Here is a 20,000-nt window from a genome sequence, read left to right on the forward strand (position 1 = left end):
CTCTGCCAGGCGATGCAACCACCGAGCTCAGTCTTCGAGCTCTGGCAGAGAGGTGCATCAGCCTGAGCTAAGTCTCGAGCTCTGCCAGGTGATGCATTCACCAAGCTCAGTCTTCGAGCTCTGGCAGAGAGGTGTATCAGCCTGAGCTCAGTTTCGAGCTCTCCCAGGTGATGCAACCACCGAGCTCAGATTTCAAGCTCTGCCAGGTGATGCATCCACCAAGCTCAGTCTTCGAGCTCTGCCAGGTGATGCAACCATCGAGCTCAGTCTTCGAGCTCTGGCAGAGAAGAGCAATCGGCTGAGCTCAGTCTTCGAGCTCTGCCAGGCGGTGCCACCTCTCCAGTTGAGAGGTGCAACCGCCTGATCCCAGAATTCTGGGATTTGATCGATTTGATCGTTTTGAGCTCGAATTTTGAATTGGGTTGGGGCCTATAAATACCCCACCCATTCAGCACTGAAAAGATATAGACCAATACCGAAATCTTGATCTTTTCTGTGATTCTAAGAGCTCAAAAGTGTTGTAAAGCCTTTAAGTCTCCTCCTTCTGTTCTTCAAGTTTTCAATTGTAAAGTGAGGAGAGAAAGGTCTGTAAAGGTTGTCTCCTAAGCCTGTCAAAAGGAGAGAAATTGTAAGAGGGAAGTTTGGCCTTCGCCCATTGAAGGAAGGCACCTAGTTGACGTCGGCAACCTCATCGGTGGAGGAAGCCAAAAGTGGAGTAGGTCAAGGCTGACCGAACCACTCTAAATCTCTGGTTTGCGTTTATTTTCGAGCACTTTATCATTACTGCAAACCTCCCTCATCACTACTGCTCTCTGCGCTTTCACGAACAAATTCTAAGTGCTGTTCTTCCAAATCTGCATTCAGACGTAAATTCGTATTTTCATACATTACAGTTTACGTTTACGTTTGATTCTGCAGAACTGTTTTCCGTGCTTTTACGAACGAGCTTCTTTGCAGTTTACGCTTACATTTTAATCCTATTAATAACTGCAATCTGTCCTCTATGATTTTACAAACGAGTTTCAACATTTAGACGCAAAACTGCATTCAGACGTAAATCGGCTTTCCTCGCTCAATCGTCAGATTTCAGTTCACGTTTACGTCTTGATTTCAACTGCATACTGCCTTCTGCGAGTATACAAACGAGTTTCAAAGTTTAGACGTAAATCTGCGTTTAGACGTAAATCTGCGTTTAGACGTAAAACTACGTTTAGACGTAAATCTGTGTTTAGACGTAAAACTGCGTTTAGACGTAAAACTCCGTTTAGACGTAAATATGCGTTTAGACGTAAATCTGCATTTAGACGTAAATCTGAGTTTAGACGCAAAACTGCGCTTAGACGCAAAACTGCGCTTAAACGCAATCTGCGCTTAGACGCAAACTGCACCTAGATACAAACTGAGAATTTGCTTTTGCATCATAATAGTTTTTGAACGAACGCAGCTTTTGGTTTTTAAATTAACATAAGATTTCCGCTGCACTAATTCACCCCCCCCCCCTCTTAGTGCTCTCGATCCTAACAGAAACATGTTTTGGATTGGGCTGAAAAAAATACATGACAGCTTTGGGGAGATGTTTTTGAAAATTTTGAAATAAGTGGTCACTGTTTAGGAATTATATAAAAAAGATATCATTCGAAAAATATCTTAAAATAGTATATTTTTCCTAGCAATCGCCCTATATACATCTCATAATTATTATTTACTTCCTAATTTTTGTTATATCCTAATATTAGACGCATCTCGTCAATTATTATTTATTTTATAGTGTTTTAAAAATACTGTATAGTGTTTTATTTTAAAACAGTGTGACATCAATATTTGGTTCAAAAACATTATATAGTGTTTTAAAAAAAATATATAGTGTTTAAAATAAAATACCATGTTATAACACTATATAGTGTTTTTAAACTAACCTTATAATATTTTTTGATTCAAAACCAACCAATATTTTTGGAACATGAAAAATATTGGTGACTGTTTGAAAATTTTGAAAAAAGAGGTAACATCCGTGAAATACGCAAAAAAAAAGAAGATAATTTTCTCATTCGCCTATAGATAATTATCTCAATATTAGATTTATCTTATTCAACAATCCCCAATCTCAGTGTTAGATAGTCAATAGACCTATCTCTATTCCATATATATAAATATACTATATATATATATATATATATACATATATAGAGAAATTGCAAATTTTTACATTTTTCCACGAAAAAAAATGATTTTTAGCCGCCGTCACCCGTGATGATCCGATTAAAACTCCCGCCAAGATTCGCGTTTGGAACATGATAAACGGACAAAGCTGATGGCGGAACACGACTCTGAAAGCAGACTCCTCGCGCCCCGACCGACTGGACCCGCTCGATCTATAAATAATCCCCTCGTTCCCCCATACACGCCCCCTCGCTTCCGTCCCATTCGCCTTCCTCGTTTAGAAAGAGCTCTCTCCCTCCTCCAGTCCGAAACCCCAGACAAAGGAGGAAGTCGCGGTCTCTTCCCCTTGGCTCCCGATTTTTGCGTAGGGTAAAGATCAAGATGTGGAACGGCGGCGCGCCGTCGTCGTCGGCTCCGATGGCGCCACCAGGAATGATGCCGGGGCCTCGGATGGCCCCTCCCCCGCCAGCGGTGCAGCCGCCTTACAGCATACCGCCCTCGCCAGGGGAGCTGGAGGCGCAACTGGTGGAGAAGGCGAGGAAGTGGCACCAGTTCAACGCCAAGCGATATGGGGAGAAGAGGAAGTTTGGGTTCGTCGAGACACAGAAGGAGGATATGCCACCGGAGCACGTCAGAAAGATAATCAGGTGCTCTCCCTTTTCTCGGGCTCTTTTGTGGTTCTCTCTCTGATTCCGATTCCACTAGGAAGATGTCGGTTTTAGTGCGAGAGTGTGATGAACAACGCTTAAAATTGGTTTTTAGGTTTACAGAAACTAAAATCACTTTTAGCCCCATGGTCGGTCTTTCATATGTTGATTCTACTATTCTCAAGCGGTGAAGTGTGTGAGTTCTATCAGCAATCGTTTCAGAAGTTTTGTGGGAGTTCATTATGTTTATTGACCGACTATAAAATATTTTTTTCCTTTATTATTATTATTATTATTATTATTATTATTATTATTATTATTATTTTGAATTGTGCTTAAAAAAGAATGTATTATGATGTATCTGTTAAGGTTATATACTTGAGATTGTTAGTTGCACCAAAGGTTTGTCGGGTTAGTTTGTGCCAGGGTTTGAATTTAATTTGATACTTTGGACCTAAAAAGTCTTTCTAACCCAGTGGGATCGAAGCGTAGATATTGATGGAAGACATATATTTCAACCTATGAATTGTTAGAAGAAGATGTGTTTCGGATGTCTTTTCCCCTTTGTATGATGAAAATATTGAATGACACACACTATTTTGCATTTGAAGGTTTGTTTTTTGGCAGTATGAATGATTTCATTTTATTGCTGGCGTAGTTGTGAGGTGGATGAATGGATGATTGTGCTGTTATATTGGGAACTTGAGTACAACTAGTTTATGGTTGATATTTGCGTCATTTGTGATAAACAGACATGGCGATCCTAGTTTCAAGTTAATCGATATTGTTTGCTTTCCTTTTTTGGACAGAGATCATGGAGATATGTCGTCGAAGAAACATCGGTATGATAAACGCGTATACCTAGGAGCTTTGAAGTTCGTTCCTCATGCAGTTTACAAGCTTCTCGAGAATATGCCTATGCCGTGGGAGCAGGTACCCCTTTTTTTTTTCTTGTTTGCCTCTCATCAGCAATGTCTCCTCAGGTCAGGTTTCGAGAATTTTTGGAATTACTACTTAAATCTTCTAACAAAATAAAATTTTTCTTTCTTTTTTCGATTTAGGTTCGCAATGTGAAAGTCCTGTATCATACAACTGGTGCAATCACGTTCGTGAATGAGATCCCATGGGTGGCTGAACCTATATACCTGGCGCAGGTGTGTGTCTTGTTTGATCATCAAAATATACTTCTTCATGACGGCTTCCAGGTCGAAGAGCAATATACATGTCCTCCTAGTACACATCATGTTTTTTTTAATCTAAATTGACAATAAACAGTCCCCGAAAAGTCAAAATTTTGTTGAAGCATCACTGTAATTTGAGAAACTGCTAAATAAGATTGAGTTTGTGTGAAACAAGATAGTAAGCATCATCATCATCATCATCATCATATATATATATAATCCTTGATAGTAGGAATCTTATTTTTATTGTCTCTGGTTTGTGTTTTGGCAGTGGGGCACGATGTGGATCATGATGCGAAGGGAGAAAAGAGACCGAAGACACTTTAAAAGAATGCGTTTCCCACCTTTCGATGATGAGGAGCCTCCGTTAGACTACGCTGACAATTTGTTAGATGTGGAACCCCTGGAGGCTATTCAGATAGAATTGGACGACGAAGAAGATGCTGCTGTGTACTCGTGGTTCTATGATCATAAACCTCTAGTGAAAACGAAGCTTATAAATGGTCCTAGTTACAGAAGGTGGTATCTTTCGCTTCCCATAATGGCAAATCTTCATCGGCTTGCTGGGCAGCTACTCTCTGATCTGATCGACCGCAATTACTTTTACTTGTTCGATATGGAGTCGTTCTTCACTGCCAAAGCGTTAAACATGTGCATACCTGGTATACATCTATCTCACTGTGTTGTTCTTCTTCACAATTTGTTAGTGAATAATCATATTACGTATTTTTAGATTTGAATATTTTATTCGTTGTGATCTGCATGTATGTATGTGTATATATATATATATATATATATATTTCACTTTACAGATGTGTGCTAATGTTGTGATCTGTTCACCCTTCTTTTTCCTTACGAATACTTTTGTTGGGATAATTGCAGGAGGTCCCAAGTTTGAGCCATTGTATCGTGATACGGAGAAGGGAGACGAAGATTGGAATGAATTTAACGATATCAATAAGCTTATAATTCGTCAGCCACTAAGAACCGAGTATAGGATAGCATTCCCTCATCTGTACAACAACAGGCCAAGGAAAGTTAAGCTCAGCCCGTATCACGGCCCCATGATAATGTACATAAAAGCCGAGGATCCTGATTTGCCTGTGTTTTACTTCGATCCTTTAATAAATCCCATCTCTTGGAAAAAAGTTCAACACGAGAATGATGAGGAAGATTTTTTCCTTCCCCAAGGAGTCGAACCTCTCCTGCACGAGACTCCAATATATACCGACACAACAGCAGCCGGTATCTCATTGCTATTTGCGCCACACCCATTTAATATGAGATCTGGTCGAACAAGACGAGCTGAAGATATAGCTCTTGTGTCGGAATGGTACAAGGAGCATTGGTATGTCGTGCTGAATCTGCTGTGTATTTTATTTATCACCATCTTGTTTTCGTTAGAATTGAATTAGTTCCTTGCTTTTCTTAACTCTTGTGCTATTATTTGCAGTCCTCCATCCTACCCGGTTAAAGTTCGTGTCAGTTATCAGAAGTTGTTGAAATGTTTTGTATTGAACGAGTTGCATCATCGACCTCCCAAGGCGCACAAGAAGAAACACTTATTCCGGTCACTTCAGGCAACTAAATTCTTCCAAACGACACAACTAGACTGGGTGGAGGCAGGGCTGCAAGTCTGTCAGCAAGGTTACAATATGCTGAATCTGTTGATTCATCGGAAAAGTCTTAATTATCTTCACCTTGATTATAATTTCAATTTAAAGCCTGTGAAAACACTTACCACAAAGGAGCGAAAGAAGTCGCGGTTCGGCAATGCCTTTCATCTGTGTCGGGAGATACTCCGTCTGACGAAGCTTGTCGTCGATGCCAACGTCCAATTCCGCCTGGGAAACGTCGACGCTTTTCAATTAGCTGATGGCCTGCACTATATTTTCTCTCATGTCGGCCAGTTGACCGGTATGTATCGTTACAAGTACCGTCTCATGCGGCAGATTAGAATGTGTAAAGATTTGAAGCATTTGATTTACTATCGTTTCAATACTGGTCCTGTTGGGAAGGGACCTGGCTGTGGGTTTTGGGCACCCACGTGGAGGGTGTGGTTGTTCTTCCTTCGTGGGATTGTGCCGCTGCTAGAAAGATGGTTGGCCAATTTACTCGCACGTCAGTTCCAGGGTCGTCATTCTGAAGGAGTTGCCAAGACAGTTACGAAGCAACGTGTCGAAAGCCACTTTGATTTGGAGCTCCGGGCTGCTGTGATGCATGATATTCTTGATGCGATGCCTGGTAAGACCACACACCAATGATGTTTTTAATTTCTAAGATAAGTGCGATTTGGTCAACCACTTTGTATCGAATAAAAAATACTAGTAACTCGTCGCTCTGTGCTCTGCAGAGGGTATTAGGCAGAACAAGGCGAGGACTATCTTGCAACATCTTAGTGAAGCGTGGCGCTGTTGGAAAGCCAACATACCATGGAAGGTAAGCTAATCTAATGTGGAGGAGAGGAGAGGAGAGCTTATGTATGATCTCGTGGATTCTCGTTCGCTTCTTCTTCCCGTGGGTTGAGTCATGCTGGTTTGTTTCTTTCAGGTCCCGGCACTTGCAGTGCCGATTGAGAATACGATACTTCGCTACGTAAAATCCAAGGCGGACTGGTGGACGAATGTCGCTCACTACAATCGGGAACGTATCAGAAGGGGTGCAACTGTGGATAAGACCGTTTGTCGAAAAAATCTAGGAAGATTAACTCGTTTAATTTTAAAGGCCGAGAAGGTAAAAATCAAATTCAGTTTGCTTTCAGTCTTTGACTTCACCCTGATGGGCTCTCCATCATACACATCATATGACTTTTGACATTTGTCTACTCCGATTGTCTATTTTCTCATGTTCTTGCATCCTTTATATTCGTTCGACATCTAGTCTGGCGTCGTATGTTTTGGCTCCCTTTTGGGGGCAAAAGCATTTTCTTACCTGTTCGACAAATCACATTTCCTTTCTATTTGCAGGAAAGGCAACACAACTACTTGAAAGATGGTCCGTACATCACCCCGGAAGAAGCTGTGGTCATCTACACCACGACAGCCCATTGGCTGGAATCAAGGAAGTTTTCTCCTATACCGTTTCCACCACTGTGGTACAAACATGACACCAAACTTCTTGTGCTTGCACTAGAGAGGCTGAAGGAGTCTTACAGTGTGGCAGTGAGACTGAATCAATCGCAAAGGGAAGAATTGGGTCTTATCGAACAAGCATACGACAACCCTCACGAGGCTCTATCCAGGATAAAACGTCACTTGTCAAGCCAGCGTGTCTTCAAGGAGGTAAACCAAACCCCCGCCAGCCGTTTGTTTTAATGTCTCATGACCCGTCTTACAGTTTTGCAATTTAACATCCAATACGTACGCACGCATCTTTCACAGGTCGGCATCGAGTTTATGGATCTGTACAGTCATCTGCTTCCTGTTTATGAGATTGAACCTCTCGAGAAAATCACAGATGCGTACCTTGATCAGTATTTGTGGTACGAAGGTGACAGACGACAACTGTTCCCTAATTGGGTCAAGCCTGCGGATTCCGAACCGCCTCCTCTGCTGGTGTACAAATGGTGTCAAGGTATAAATAACTTGCAAGCGATATGGGATGCAAGTGATGGCCAGTGCGTGGTGGTGTTGCAAACAAAGTTTGAGAAGCTCTTGGAGAAAATTGATTTGATCTTGCTTAAGAGGTAAATCATTCGTCGTCCTCTTTCTTGCAAATTTATGCATTAAACTCACTCCTACTTCCATTTCCTTATCCGATTCACCGTTTGCAGGCTTTTATGTTTGGTTCTCGAACCATCACTTGCTGAGTATATAACTGGTAAAAACAATGTCGTTTTGTCATACAAGGATATGAGCCATACGAACAGCTACGGTCTCATTCCCGGTCTGCAAGTCGCCTCCTTTGTTGTGCAATATTATGGGCTTGTGCTTGATCTGTTGCTTCTTGGTTTGACCCGAGCCACTGAAATTGCCGGTCCTTCTCGGATGCCCAATGAATTCATTACTTATGCAGACACCAGAGTTGAGACCAGGCATCCCATTCGATTGTATTCCCGTTACATTGATAGAGTACACATGTTGTTTCGTTTCTCTCGTGAAGAGGCACGTGACCTAATTCAGCGGTATCTTATCGAACATCCTGATCCAAACAACGAGAATATGGTTGGGTATAACAATAAGAAGTGTTGGCCAAGAGATGCAAGAATGAGGCTGATGAAACATGATGGTACATCTCTTTGCCGCCTTAGCCTATCTATCTATTTAGCTTTTAGTTTCTGCTCTTTCTTTTCTCGGTGGTGGTGGTGGTGGTGCTGCTGTGTGTTTGAAGTTTTATTGGTTCATGAATCTGTTCGTGACTTTATTACCTGGACATTACAGTGAACCTCGGACGAAGTGTGTTTTGGGATATGAAGAATCGACTACCTCCAAGTATCACGACATTGGAATGGGAAAACAGCTTTGTTTCTGTTTATAGCAAGGACAATCCAAATCTTCTTTTCAGCATGTAAGGCTATTTCCTCCTGCATTTCTTTTCTCTTCAGTATGTTTTATGGCAACTCAGATCAGAGTGGTGTGCTGTAGTTTCAATTTTATTATGTATGTCTTTGCATGCTTGAAATTTATCTTTCCCAAAACGTTTAATTACATGCCCCTCATATTTTGATTGTCAAATGCCGTGTGTAGCTCTTCATCGTTGCTGCCCCTCATATTTTCTCTCTCTCTCTCTCTCTCTCTCTCTCTCTGCCTTAAATTGTAGCTCTTCATCATTGCTGCCTTAAATTTAGCTTGCACATCTGATGCAACCATGCAGAGAGCTCCACCGATTAATTTCTGAAAGAGTTCCTTTGTTGCTTCGAGTTGTTGTTTTTATCACTACCTCATCTGTGTATCAGCATGTGTGTAAGTATAAGCTATGTACAAACTTGTACTGTTTTTTCCTTGTTTTTGGTGCTAACAAAATATGAAGTGTGTTATTTTGCTTATTAAATGAGTACTTATATATTCAGTGCTATACACCCATTATGCCTCGTAAGACGGCTTTTTATTCTTTTATTCACTTTTCTCTTGTTCCTTTTTCGGATATTCTGGGTACCGAACTATCTTTTAGCGATCAAACTTTTTCTTATAGAAGCAATCTAGTTTTCAAAGCTTCGGTAACATTTATTCATCATCGTTTGTTGTTCGTAATGGATTGACTGTAGGTGTGGATTTGAGGTTCGGATATTGCCTAAAGTACGAATGGCTCCGGAGGCTGCTTTCGGTAACACAAAAGATGGAGTGTGGAACCTGCAAAATGAGCAAACCAAAGAGAGAACAGCGATGGCTTTCTTGCGTGTCGATGACGAACAACTGAAGGTGTTTGAGAATCGTGTACGGCAGATCCTTATGTCTTCAGGATCTACCACTTTCACTAAGATTGTTAACAAATGGAATACGGCTCTTATTGGTACTCCCAAACTGACTCTCTAGCTTTCTATATCATACGGAGGCTCTATTGCTTAATTTATGTACTGTTTTTACTTGTTCGACAGGTCTTATGACGTATTTCCGAGAAGCAACCGTGCACACGCAGGAGTTGCTGGATTTGCTGGTCAAGTGTGAAAACAAGATACAGACCCGTATTAAAATCGGATTAAATTCAAAGATGCCTAGCAGGTAAAAAAAAAAAAAAGCATTTTATTTTTTGTATTCACCAACTTTGCTGGTATCGTCGACGACGACGACGACGACGACAATCTCTGTGTGTGCTGACGTTTCTTCTGGTCAACAGATTTCCTCCTGTCATTTTTTACACGCCAAAGGAGATTGGAGGCCTTGGCATGTTGTCTATGGGTCACGTATTGATCCCACAGAGTGACCTGCGGTATAGCCAGCAAACAGATGTTGGAGTGACACATTTCAGGAGTGGTATGAGTCATGAGGAAGATCAACTTATTCCCAATCTTTACCGTTACATACAGGTTTTGTTTAATCAAACATCTTGGTTTTCGAATATATATATATATTTCATATTTGCTCATCTTGCACGGTGGCCTTTTTCTGATTTCTCCAGCCCTGGGAGAGTGAGTTTATCGATTCACAGCGTGTTTGGGCTGAATACGCATCGAAGAGACAGGAAGCAGGGTCACAAAATAGACGGCTGACACTCGAGGATCTAGAGGTATTTGGTTTTGCACCGTGAGTCAGTGGTGTACTCTTCTTACGTTAATCGAAAATAAAATTTCTTCAACCAAACCAAGATGATCCGTTTGCCCTGCGACTGCCGCTATCGCCATTGCCACTACTAATTCAAGTTTTGACGTGCTGTGCTGCGCTGTGCTGTAGGATTCCTGGGACAGGGGCATTCCTCGAATCAACACCCTCTTCCAGAAAGACCGCCATACTCTGGCGTATGACAAGGGATGGAGAGTTCGTACCGAATTTAACAAGTATCAAGTTTTGAAGCAGAATCCATTTTGGTGGACCCACCAACGGCATGATGGAAAGCTTTGGAACTTGAACAATTACCGGACCGACGTGATCCAAGCGCTGGGAGGCGTCGAAGGAATTCTGGAACATACATTGTTTAAAGGCACATAGTAAGTAGAAATTGGGGAGGGGGGGCATCATCGTCCTAGTAAAGTATTCATTTCATTTGACATCGTATTATTCGTCCTGTTATTCACCTTTTCTTTCAAGCTGATCGTGGCTATTATTATTATGTATTCATTCCAGTTTCCCGACATGGGAGGGTCTCTTCTGGGAGAAGGCATCTGGATTCGAGGAGTCCATGAAGTACAAGAAACTTACAAACGCGCAACGATCGGGTCTAAATCAAATTCCAAACCGCAGGTTTACCTTGTGGTGGTCTCCCACCATAAATCGTGCAAACGTGTATGTGGGCTTCCAGGTGCAGCTTGATCTGACGGGAATATTTATGCACGGAAAAATTCCTACTTTGAAGATATCTTTGATCCAGATATTTCGTGCTCATCTTTGGCAAAAGATTCATGAGAGTGTTGTCATGGACCTTTGTCAAGTTTTGGATCAAGAGTTGGATGCACTGGAGATTGAGACGGTGCAAAAAGAGACTATACACCCAAGAAAAAGTTACAAGATGAACAGTTCCTGTGCTGATATTCTTCTCTTTGCTGCACATAGATGGCCCATGTCCAAGCCAAGCCTGGTTGCCGAGTCAAAGGATGTTTTCGATCAAAAAGCAAGCAATAAATACTGGATCGATGTGCAACTTCGTTGGGGGGACTATGATTCCCATGACATAGAACGTTATGCTAGGGCCAAGTTCATGGATTACACAACGGACAACATGTCCATATATCCGGCACCCACTGGTATCGATTGCCGCATTCGGCACATGTATCTTATGGGGTCATTTGGGAAGTTGCTAAATGATGATCTTTCTTGTGTGTTTTTGCAGGCGTCATGATCGGATTAGATTTGGCATATAACCTTCACTCAGCCTTCGGCAATTGGTTCCCTGGGTCGAAGCCTTTATTGGCTCAAGCAATGAACAAGATTATGAAGGTATATTAGTTCTTCTTCTTCTTCTTCTTCTTCTTCTTCTTCTTCTTTTACCTGCGACCTTCAATTGTTTTGCTTACTCTCTCTCATGTTTTCATGCAGTCAAATCCGGCATTATATGTCCTGAGGGAGCGCATAAGGAAAGGTCTACAGTTGTACTCATCCGAGCCAACCGAGCCTTATCTTTCGTCACAAAACTACGGAGAAATTTTCAGCAGCCAAATTAAATGGTTTGTCGACGACACTAATGTGTATAGAGTAACAATACATCGAACTTTCGAGGGAAATCTCACCACTAAGCCCATAAATGGCGCCATCTTTATATTCAATCCGAGAACAGGACAGCTATTTCTGAAGGTTTACCGATTTCTTTAAAACCTAGCTCAGCTTGGTTTTGAGCTGTGTTTGATTTTGTTGAGGTTCAGACTTGTGGTTGGTTGGTATCTTGCAGGTCATCCATACGAGCGTGTGGGCAGGGCAGAAACGGCTGGGTCAGCTGGCCAAGTGGAAAACCGCAGAAGAAGTAGCTGCTCTTGTGCGGTCATTGCCAGTGGAAGAGCAACCAAAACAAATCATCGTCACTCGCAAAGGAATGCTGGATCCTCTAGAGGTCCATTTGCTCGATTTCCCCAACATCGTAATCAAGGGGAGTGAGCTACAGTTGCCTTTCCAGGCTTGCTTGAAGATCGACAAGTTTGGTGATCTGATTTTAAAGGCTACCGAACCTCAGATGGTTCTATTTAATATCTACGATGATTGGCTGAAGACTATCTCATCGTACACTGCCTTCTCCCGTCTCATATTGATTCTGCGGGCGCTGCACGTGAACAATGAGAAAGCAAAGATGTTACTGAAGCCTGACAAGACCGTCATCACCCAACCTCACCATATCTGGCCTTCTCTAACGGACGATGAGTGGATGAAGGTAACCTTCCTTAGAATGAATTATTCATTCGATAGCGCCTTTTATTATTGCCTTCCTTCCTTTACCATGTAAAGATAATGTTATGGGTTAACGAGGGAAAGATCTGATTCAGGTGGAAGTCGCACTGAGAGACCTCATTCTTTCAGACTACTCCAAGAAGAATAATGTGAATACATCTGCGCTAACACAGTCTGAAATCCGTGACATAATACTCGGTGCGGAGATTGCTCCACCCTCGCAGCAGAGACAACAGATGGCCGAAATCGAGAAACAGGTTTTGTATTCGTTCATGGGTGCTTTGCTTGCTTAAAATTCTATTTCGTATTTTGAGTTCGTAATGGATGGCTTTCTCTCGGCTGTTGTAGGCCAAAGAAGATAGTCGGTTAACAGCGGTTACATCAAGAACGACGAACGTCCATGGCGATGAGCTTATAGTCACCACAACTAGTCCATACGAGCAGCAAGCATTCGGTTCCAAGACCGACTGGCGCGTGAGAGCTATCTCAGCTGCAAATCTTCATCTCCGTGTTAGTCACATCTATGTGAACTCAGACGACGCAAAGGTACTACTACTAACTAATTCGATTTTCTAATATCCAAGTCATCCTTGAGCTACGACTTGAATCGGTCTTTATTTACATTTCCTTGTTTGTTGTGGTTTGTGATGAGCAGGAGACGGGATACACTTACATCATCCCTAAGAACGTCTTGAAGAAGTTTATTGGCATAGCAGATTTGAGAACTCAGATTTCTGGTTACCTTTATGGTTTGAGTCCCCAGGATAACCCACGGGTGAAGGAGATCCGCTGCATAGTTATGCCACCGCAATGGGGGACTCACCAGCAGGTGCATCTGCCGTCGGCTCTACCCGAGCACGACGTTCTAAACGACCTAGAACCACTGGGATGGATGCATACGCAGCCCAACGAGCTTCCTCAGCTATCTCCGCAGGTTGGATTTTTTAGTTGCTTTTAGTGATATTGGCCGTGCATTCATTGGGTGAGGAAATGCAATTTTCCCTTTGTTTTTTGTATTTTGTGCAGGATGTGACTGCTCATGCACGGATTCTCGAGAACAATAAGCAGTGGGACGGCGAGAAATGCATTATTTTGACCTGCAGCTTCACTCCAGGATCCTGCTCGTTGACTGCCTACAAGCTGACCCCATCCGGTTACGAATGGGGTCGTGTTAACAAGGATACCGGGAGCAATCCCCACGGTTATCTACCAACGCATTACGAGAAAGTGCAGATGCTTCTCAGTGACCGCTTCCTGGGCTTCTACATGGTAAATAAAATCTTCTCTCTCTCTCCAAATCACATTATTATGTTACGTTGCGATGGGTCGCTGAATCGCGGGTGTTTCTTTGGCTTGTCGGTTGGCATCTCAGGTCCCGGACGATGGCCCTTGGAATTACAACTTCATGGGAGTCAAGCATACGGTAAGCATGCGATACGGCGTGAAGCTAGGAACCGCGAGGGACTACTACCATGAGGATCACCGGCCGACGCACTTCCTGGAGTTCACTAATCTGGAAGAGGGGGGCGCAGCAGAGGCAGACAGGGAGGATGCCTTCTCGTAGTTGGGTCTATAGCGAGCGGCAGGCGATGAGCCTGTAGGATGATGGTGCGAGCCGACGTTTGTATTCCACTTTTGTACTCGGTGTTGTCCGTGAAAGAGGCCCCTCTCAGATTTTTATGTTATGGAATACTTGATGTTGAGCTCATCAAGACTCTGCTTCCTGAAAATTCTAGAATATTTCTTTATCACCATCGACTCTCACTTTTGCCTTCTCTGTTCTCTCAACATGGTAAGACAAATCGGTGTCTTTGCTTGTTGCAGCTCGAGTTCCCTCCCCACTCTTCTTGGTCTCTGACATTCCACGGATTGCAATGCCTCACAGCTCCGATTTGTTCTACTAGTATATAAAGCTGTCTGTAATCATCATAAAATATCCCATCAAGACCAACACCTCATTCCGATTTAGTTAATTGGAATTGACATATAAGGTTAGATAAATATATTATTATCAATTTATATTTAAATTTTTTTAATCATATGTGATTCTGTATCATTAAATTAATAAGTCGGATTCGAAACCATCCTCAACAATTTTTTTATACGAAAAGCACTAAGGTTATAATAGCAAATAATAATAATAATAATAATATTATATGAGACAAGCTTAAATTTGATGTTAGGTTCATCGTCCCATTAATTTCATATCCAAAAGAATAATAACTAACGTTGAAACATTAAACTGATAATAAAACATTTAACTTAAATTTAATAATATATTTAACTTAAAACATTAACTTGATTCAATCCGACAAGTGTTCTTACATACGAAACATTAAACTGATAATAATATATTTAACCTACTTTATAAGTGTTAAGGATTGAATATATTTTTATATCTACAAAATTGATTTGAAAATAAATTAAAAATGTCAAGTAACTTAAATTTAAAGTATCTTGATTATTTATTGTAAGATTTTGGAATCAAATCTTACCTTCAAATGAGAAAATTGAATCAACTATATAACCAGATTAATTAATTCACAAACATAAAAAACCATCCTCCACCCTCCTAAGGTGTCCTAAATTTCGATACAATTCCAAATAATATGCTGTTCTCACGTTGCATTGCAAGACTCCAAGTAAGGTTGCAAAATACGTAAATTGTAAGCCAACAAATTAAGGTAAGGTGCCCCGGTGCTAATATCTTGGATACTACGAGTTAAAACAATGTCAAATTCGCTAACTCAGCCTCCGCAAGCTACCTTTTGATGAAAGGAGACGCAATGCCTGGTCCGCATTCTTCAGAATGGAAGATGATCTGGGGACCTGCATCTTTCTCCTCTTCAAAAATTCCAAGGAATTTTCCAGGCATTGGGGAGGAGGAATGTCCTTCAGGAGAATTGTCTCAGGCCTAAAGATAAACCAACTGGTTAGCAGAATATTTCATAAATAATATAAATAGGAAGAGGAACAATTACCCCAATGCTTTCTTCTTTTTCTTTCTTTTAGTGTTTTTCTGCTTTACAATTTCTTCCTCAGAGTCTGATGAGAACGTTAACCTGTAGAAAGAAATTTAGTTCTCCACTAAAAAAAGTTTCTTTGCTCTTGATAAGCAAGCTCATCGAATTACTACAAGTGCATGATGCACTCCAATAATATAACAGAAGAAGGATTCAGGTACCATGAACAATCATGGTGATGACCAGATACAGTGATCCACTAAAAAAAAATTCAATCCTGAGAATACACGAGGCAATCCAAAAAGGCATACTTTTCACGGGCTGCAAGAACAGCAACTATGTTGCTTGGAAGCATTCCTGGTATACTGGGTGCGTCATCTGGTTGTTCAGTCTCTTCAGCTTCTACACCTTTCTTCTGTTTTGGTTGAGTCTTTCTCTGCGCCCATAGTCTCCTACGTTCTTTATTCTCATGAGCGACCCTTCAAAAAACAAGTCCACTCACTCATTTGTTCGCACTATTTTTCATATATTTTAAAGAAAGGAAGGACCAGAACTACATCTTCAACATACTTAAATAAGATTATGTACAGTTAAAACCATGTAAAAACAAGAAGATTGAAGTAAATGACATGGCATAGTGGCCTCAACATTTTATGTAGCATAAGAATGTCAAGATACCTAGCCAATCTGCAACTAGCATGTTGACAATTCTATCTTCACGTTGATAAAACCATATTTGAAAACCACAATACAACAATACTACACAGAAGTAGCCACACAACATATTTCACAAATATGCAGGACCATCCTATCTTGTGAATTCAAATTTACAGAAACTTGTACCAAGAAATGAATTGAATGCTCTCATGTTGAGGATAAGATGTTCATCAAAAAGCGCCTCCAAAAAAGATTACATCTGAGACATATTTGCTTTAAATTATTTCACATGCATCCTTCCCGTACTTCAGATAGTGGCAAGCTTTGGTTACAACTTATATATTCAATAAAAAAATACATTCCGAAATTATGTGAAATGCAAAGCAAAATTTTAATTTATCTTTGGTGAGGCAATAAAAGTCATGTATGCATTCTTAGCATGATTGATTGAAGCTAAGCTAAGAGAAGAAATTAACAGTCCAAAATAGCTATTCGACTCAACAGATGATAGAACAATATTTTCAGAATAATGAATGCATCTTCAGATAGGACATGTATAACTCTTAACAGAAGAGCGAGACAGCTCAAAGAAGTATTTGCCCTGCGTACAAACTTAATGCAGTGCTGCATGAAAACTAATGCCAGCTCAAACTATTGAGCTACATGTCCAATTGCACTGTTTATTGCATTCCACATTCAACTCAATAAAATTAATGCAGACACACCTAATATGAAAGAAACATTCAACATAACTCTTTTAACTATGGCAGGATACATGCTCATACAGGTATGCAACAACCAAAAAGTTGACCCTAAGAATTCAGAATAGGCTGACACAAACTTGCACCAGCAAACTTCAGCATGCATTGATGCCACCGAAACTGGCTGTTCAAAATCAGCATACCTGAGAATGTCTTGGTACCATTAAAACTAGTTTCATGTAGAAGCATGTCCCCATGTGCAGTAGCACATGAATCCTCGATTTGCACATTAATACTTGCATAAACTGTCTGATCCAATAATTACAACAGAAAGCTGTCGATCTCAACTATGTGGGTATCGGCTATATGAACTATTACTGATTAATTCAAGAGAAGTGTTTTTGCATAAATATTGCCATATCCTTTTTGCGTGCAGTCTGGATTATGGATTGGGCTACTAAAGGCAGCATGAGGGTTCCCCAGCATCTAAAATCCAGCACCTCCTGTACCTTAAAATTTTCGATTTATTTCCATCTGATGTTGCATTTGCTGTGGCTTTTGAATCGTAGCAAACATCTCATTTAGCTAAAAATACCTAAAACAATGTGGCATTTGAGCTCCTAGTAGAAGCATCCAACATCAATGCTTAATCACGTCGGCGACATGACCAGAAACCTATCTCATCTTATTTTACTTCAGAAAGCAAATAAAGAGAAAGAAAATATCATCGATTAAATCACCATAAATCTATAGGCATATCCAACAAATAATTATTTCCTCACGGATGTACGATAACTACGTTGAAACCCTAGTTGAAACCTAGGGTTCCCGAACCGAAAAGCAAACGACCAGTTTTAGCCGACAGATGATGAAGAAAATTGGGGAAGTAAACCACGAGAAAGGGCAAGGAAGGATCTGCCAAAGTTGGACCTCGGCGGCAGTAAGCTCCTCCGGTGCGTCGGAATCGCCGCCGTCATGCATCTCCTTCATCGCCGCTCTGCCGCCACCGACGGATTGGGGAATCGCCCAGGACGCTGGCCGCCGTTACATTATATAGGCGGCAACCGGTTGGTGACCAGACCGAACCGGTCCAACATAAACGGAGTGCGCTAAAAACCAAGACAACTTAAACCCCCAACGGAAGCGGCCCAAATGACTCACTCCTCTTCTTCCAGTGAGTGAGAGTGCGGAATCCCTCCTCATCACACCAAATCCTGCCCACTGATTCGTTGTTCTCTAAATAATTGAAATGGTTAGTGATGATGTTTTCCATTTCTATTTCCTGGATAGTGTAGTCAGTGGTTCCGATCTTCTATTTTGAAAGAAGCGAGTATCCTAAATCTCGGGTCATGTGAGTTGATGATATGATGATTGGGTGTTCATCGTCGAGGAAGACCTAAACAACAATTAGGTAACTAGTACAAAACAAAGACATGCTGCTATTGGCGGCCACATTAGCATAAAATCATAACGAACTCATCCTCTCGATTAAATGTAAGTAATTCAAAGAATAATAATCTTCTTAAAACCATATAATTAGTACTACCACTATAATCAATAGTGGTTTGGATACAAATCATTTGATTAAATGATTTATTCCTACCTTCGTTGACTTGAGCAATCGACGGGTCCTCAAGTAGACGCATCCAAAGTTCAAAAAAAAATTCCACATCTAGCTTTTAAATAGAGAGAACCCTTAGATATGTCTTTCATCAAACTTTCCTCGTCTCAGTGAAAGATGATAGATACTATTAAAAAAAGATAGACCTCCAAATTCATTCAAATCTATATATCAAGGTGACGTTGAAAATGTATTATTAATATGAACGAAGCTTAATGACGCCTTTTGATTTCCTTCATATCCTCCCTTTAATTGATGATGATGTCTACAGAAACTTGAAACGTGACTCTGTTATTTTCACTTCTTACCCTTTTATTCTTTTGCTTTTGTTTGATTAGGTGTACGTTCTTGCTGCAGATGCATGGAGCAGTCTTGTCTTTTATTTTTATTTTTATTTTTTCGTAAATAATAAGTGATGAGAGTGAAATTTGATCTAGTAATTTTTTTTACTAGCTAAATTTTATTCGACACATTGAAAAATCTTAACCAAATATGGTTTCGAATCTTCAACCTAGTGTGTTGAAAAAATTATGATTTAAAATGTTCGATCTAAGAAAAATAAATTGGAAATATTATCATTAAACTAATATTCTACTTGTTTAAATTTATATTATTATTATTATTATTATTATTATTTTTCTAGTTGTTGTTGATAGGTTTAGATCGGTAACTCCTTCACCTTGATGATATCATGAGATGATGATGATGATGATATTATTATTATTAGAGGCTGTTGATCGATGAATAGTGAGCTAAGCCAGTACGTGTTCGTCACTTCACTGAATTTAATCTGAAATCATAAAGAATTCTTGATAAGAGTCATCTTGTTGGTCACATCTTGCAAGACTTCAATACAAATGTTGGACTACGACATCGAACAAACAAGAGAGAACATTTATTTCAACAAATTATATTACAAGCCTCTTAAACGGAAGACGGGAGGAGCAATATTCCAACAAACATCAGAAATAGATTTGCTCTTCAACACAATCACCACATCAGAAGCAGTGAGGATATTACGACCAAAAAGAAGAAAAGATGTCAACATATTTGTGAAGGGAACAGAGATGTTGTCATCTACAACATCACTGATAGGAAGAGACTCCACCAAAGTGGCTGCCAAAGAAACTCTTCTGACTGTCTGCTCCCAATCCAAATGCACATATCCAAAAACACAGAACTAGCAGAGCGTCCTGCAACACAAAGATCTAGGAGCAGTAGAACCACATGAAGCCAAACACAAACATGGAGATGCTCCCAACCCACCTCATATGTTCATTGCAGGGAAGCTTGATCTCCCCGTACCTTCTGCCCACTATTTTAGCAAAACCCTGTAGACGCATGCAATGGCTTCCAACTCGAGGTTGATAGCCACAAGGAAAACTAACGGCTCCCCTCTTTTAGTGCTGTTCCGATCCTAACAGTTATCACGATGTCCCTCTCGAGTAACCTATGACCGAGATTATTTAGGATCTGTGTTTAAAGGTGAATCGATCTCATTATCGTGATCTCATCACGATCCGATTCCCATTGCACAAATCCAACGACATCACAATATATATATATATATATATATATATATATATATATATATATATATATATA

General features: G+C 40.6%; 2 protein-coding genes across 4 annotated transcripts; one reads left to right on the forward strand and one right to left on the reverse strand.

The window, feature by feature from the left end:
• The first annotated feature begins 2,577 nt into the window (after nt 1-2,577).
• LOC135642203 (pre-mRNA-processing-splicing factor 8A-like) lies at nt 2,578-14,085 on the forward strand. The gene is made up of 26 exons (XM_065158144.1): nt 2,578-2,807; nt 3,617-3,740; nt 3,869-3,961; nt 4,260-4,650; nt 4,871-5,336; nt 5,442-6,232; nt 6,342-6,427; nt 6,539-6,721; nt 6,955-7,269; nt 7,369-7,673; nt 7,761-8,215; nt 8,368-8,494; nt 9,192-9,436; nt 9,522-9,645; nt 9,761-9,950; nt 10,043-10,150; nt 10,315-10,568; nt 10,705-11,321; nt 11,408-11,514; nt 11,614-11,868; nt 11,963-12,436; nt 12,549-12,710; nt 12,802-12,999; nt 13,109-13,387; nt 13,480-13,722; nt 13,826-14,085. The coding sequence occupies exons 1-26, from the start codon at nt 2,578-2,580 to the stop codon at nt 14,015-14,017; spliced, it is 7,014 nt and encodes a 2,337-aa protein (XP_065014216.1). The 3' UTR covers nt 14,018-14,085.
• An 878-nt stretch (nt 14,086-14,963) lies between these two features.
• On the reverse strand, nt 14,964-17,862 carry LOC135643703 (uncharacterized). Of its 3 annotated transcripts, none has more exons than XM_065161014.1 (4): nt 17,705-17,862; nt 15,728-15,895; nt 15,435-15,515; nt 14,964-15,367 (listed from the first exon to the last, which is right to left on the reverse strand). In XM_065161014.1, exons 1-4 carry the CDS (start codon nt 17,749-17,751, stop codon nt 15,196-15,198), a joined length of 468 nt encoding a protein of 155 aa, XP_065017086.1. In that variant the 5' UTR covers nt 17,752-17,862; the 3' UTR covers nt 14,964-15,195. The 3 variants fall into 3 exon arrangements, with proteins under 3 accessions (XP_065017086.1, XP_065017084.1, XP_065017085.1); XM_065161012.1 differs by having other exon boundaries at nt 17,667-17,825; XM_065161013.1 differs by having other exon boundaries at nt 17,670-17,823.
• Nucleotides 17,863-20,000: the final 2,138 nt, after the last annotated feature.

The sequence above is a fragment of the Musa acuminata genome, chromosome BXJ3-7 (assembly GCF_036884655.1).
Source record: "Musa acuminata AAA Group cultivar baxijiao chromosome BXJ3-7, Cavendish_Baxijiao_AAA, whole genome shotgun sequence".
In the NCBI taxonomy this organism is placed as follows: domain Eukaryota; kingdom Viridiplantae; phylum Streptophyta; class Magnoliopsida; order Zingiberales; family Musaceae; genus Musa; species Musa acuminata.

Excerpts from the sequence above, each read along its gene's own strand:
- LOC135642203 (XM_065158144.1), top strand. The coding sequence starts at position 2,578 with ATGGCGCCACCAGGAATGATGCCGGGGCCTCGGATGGCCCCTCCCCCG. Across the intron at positions 9,646-9,760 it reads AATTCAAAGATGCCTAGCAG|ATTTCCTCCTGTCATTTTTT; the intron begins GTAAAAAAAAAA and ends TCTGGTCAACAG. Across the intron at positions 10,151-10,314 it reads TGACACTCGAGGATCTAGAG|GATTCCTGGGACAGGGGCAT; the intron begins GTATTTGGTTTT and ends GCTGTGCTGTAG.
- LOC135643703 (XM_065161012.1), bottom strand. The coding sequence starts at position 17,764 with ATGAAGGAGATGCATGACGGCGGCGATTCCGACGCACCGGAGGAGCTT. Across the intron at positions 15,896-17,666 it reads CTTCCTTGCCCTTTCTCGTG|GGTCGCTCATGAGAATAAAG; the intron begins GTTTACTTCCCC and ends TGTTTTTTGAAG. Across the intron at positions 15,516-15,727 it reads GTTCTTGCAGCCCGTGAAAA|GTTAACGTTCTCATCAGACT; the intron begins GTATGCCTTTTT and ends TTCTTTCTACAG.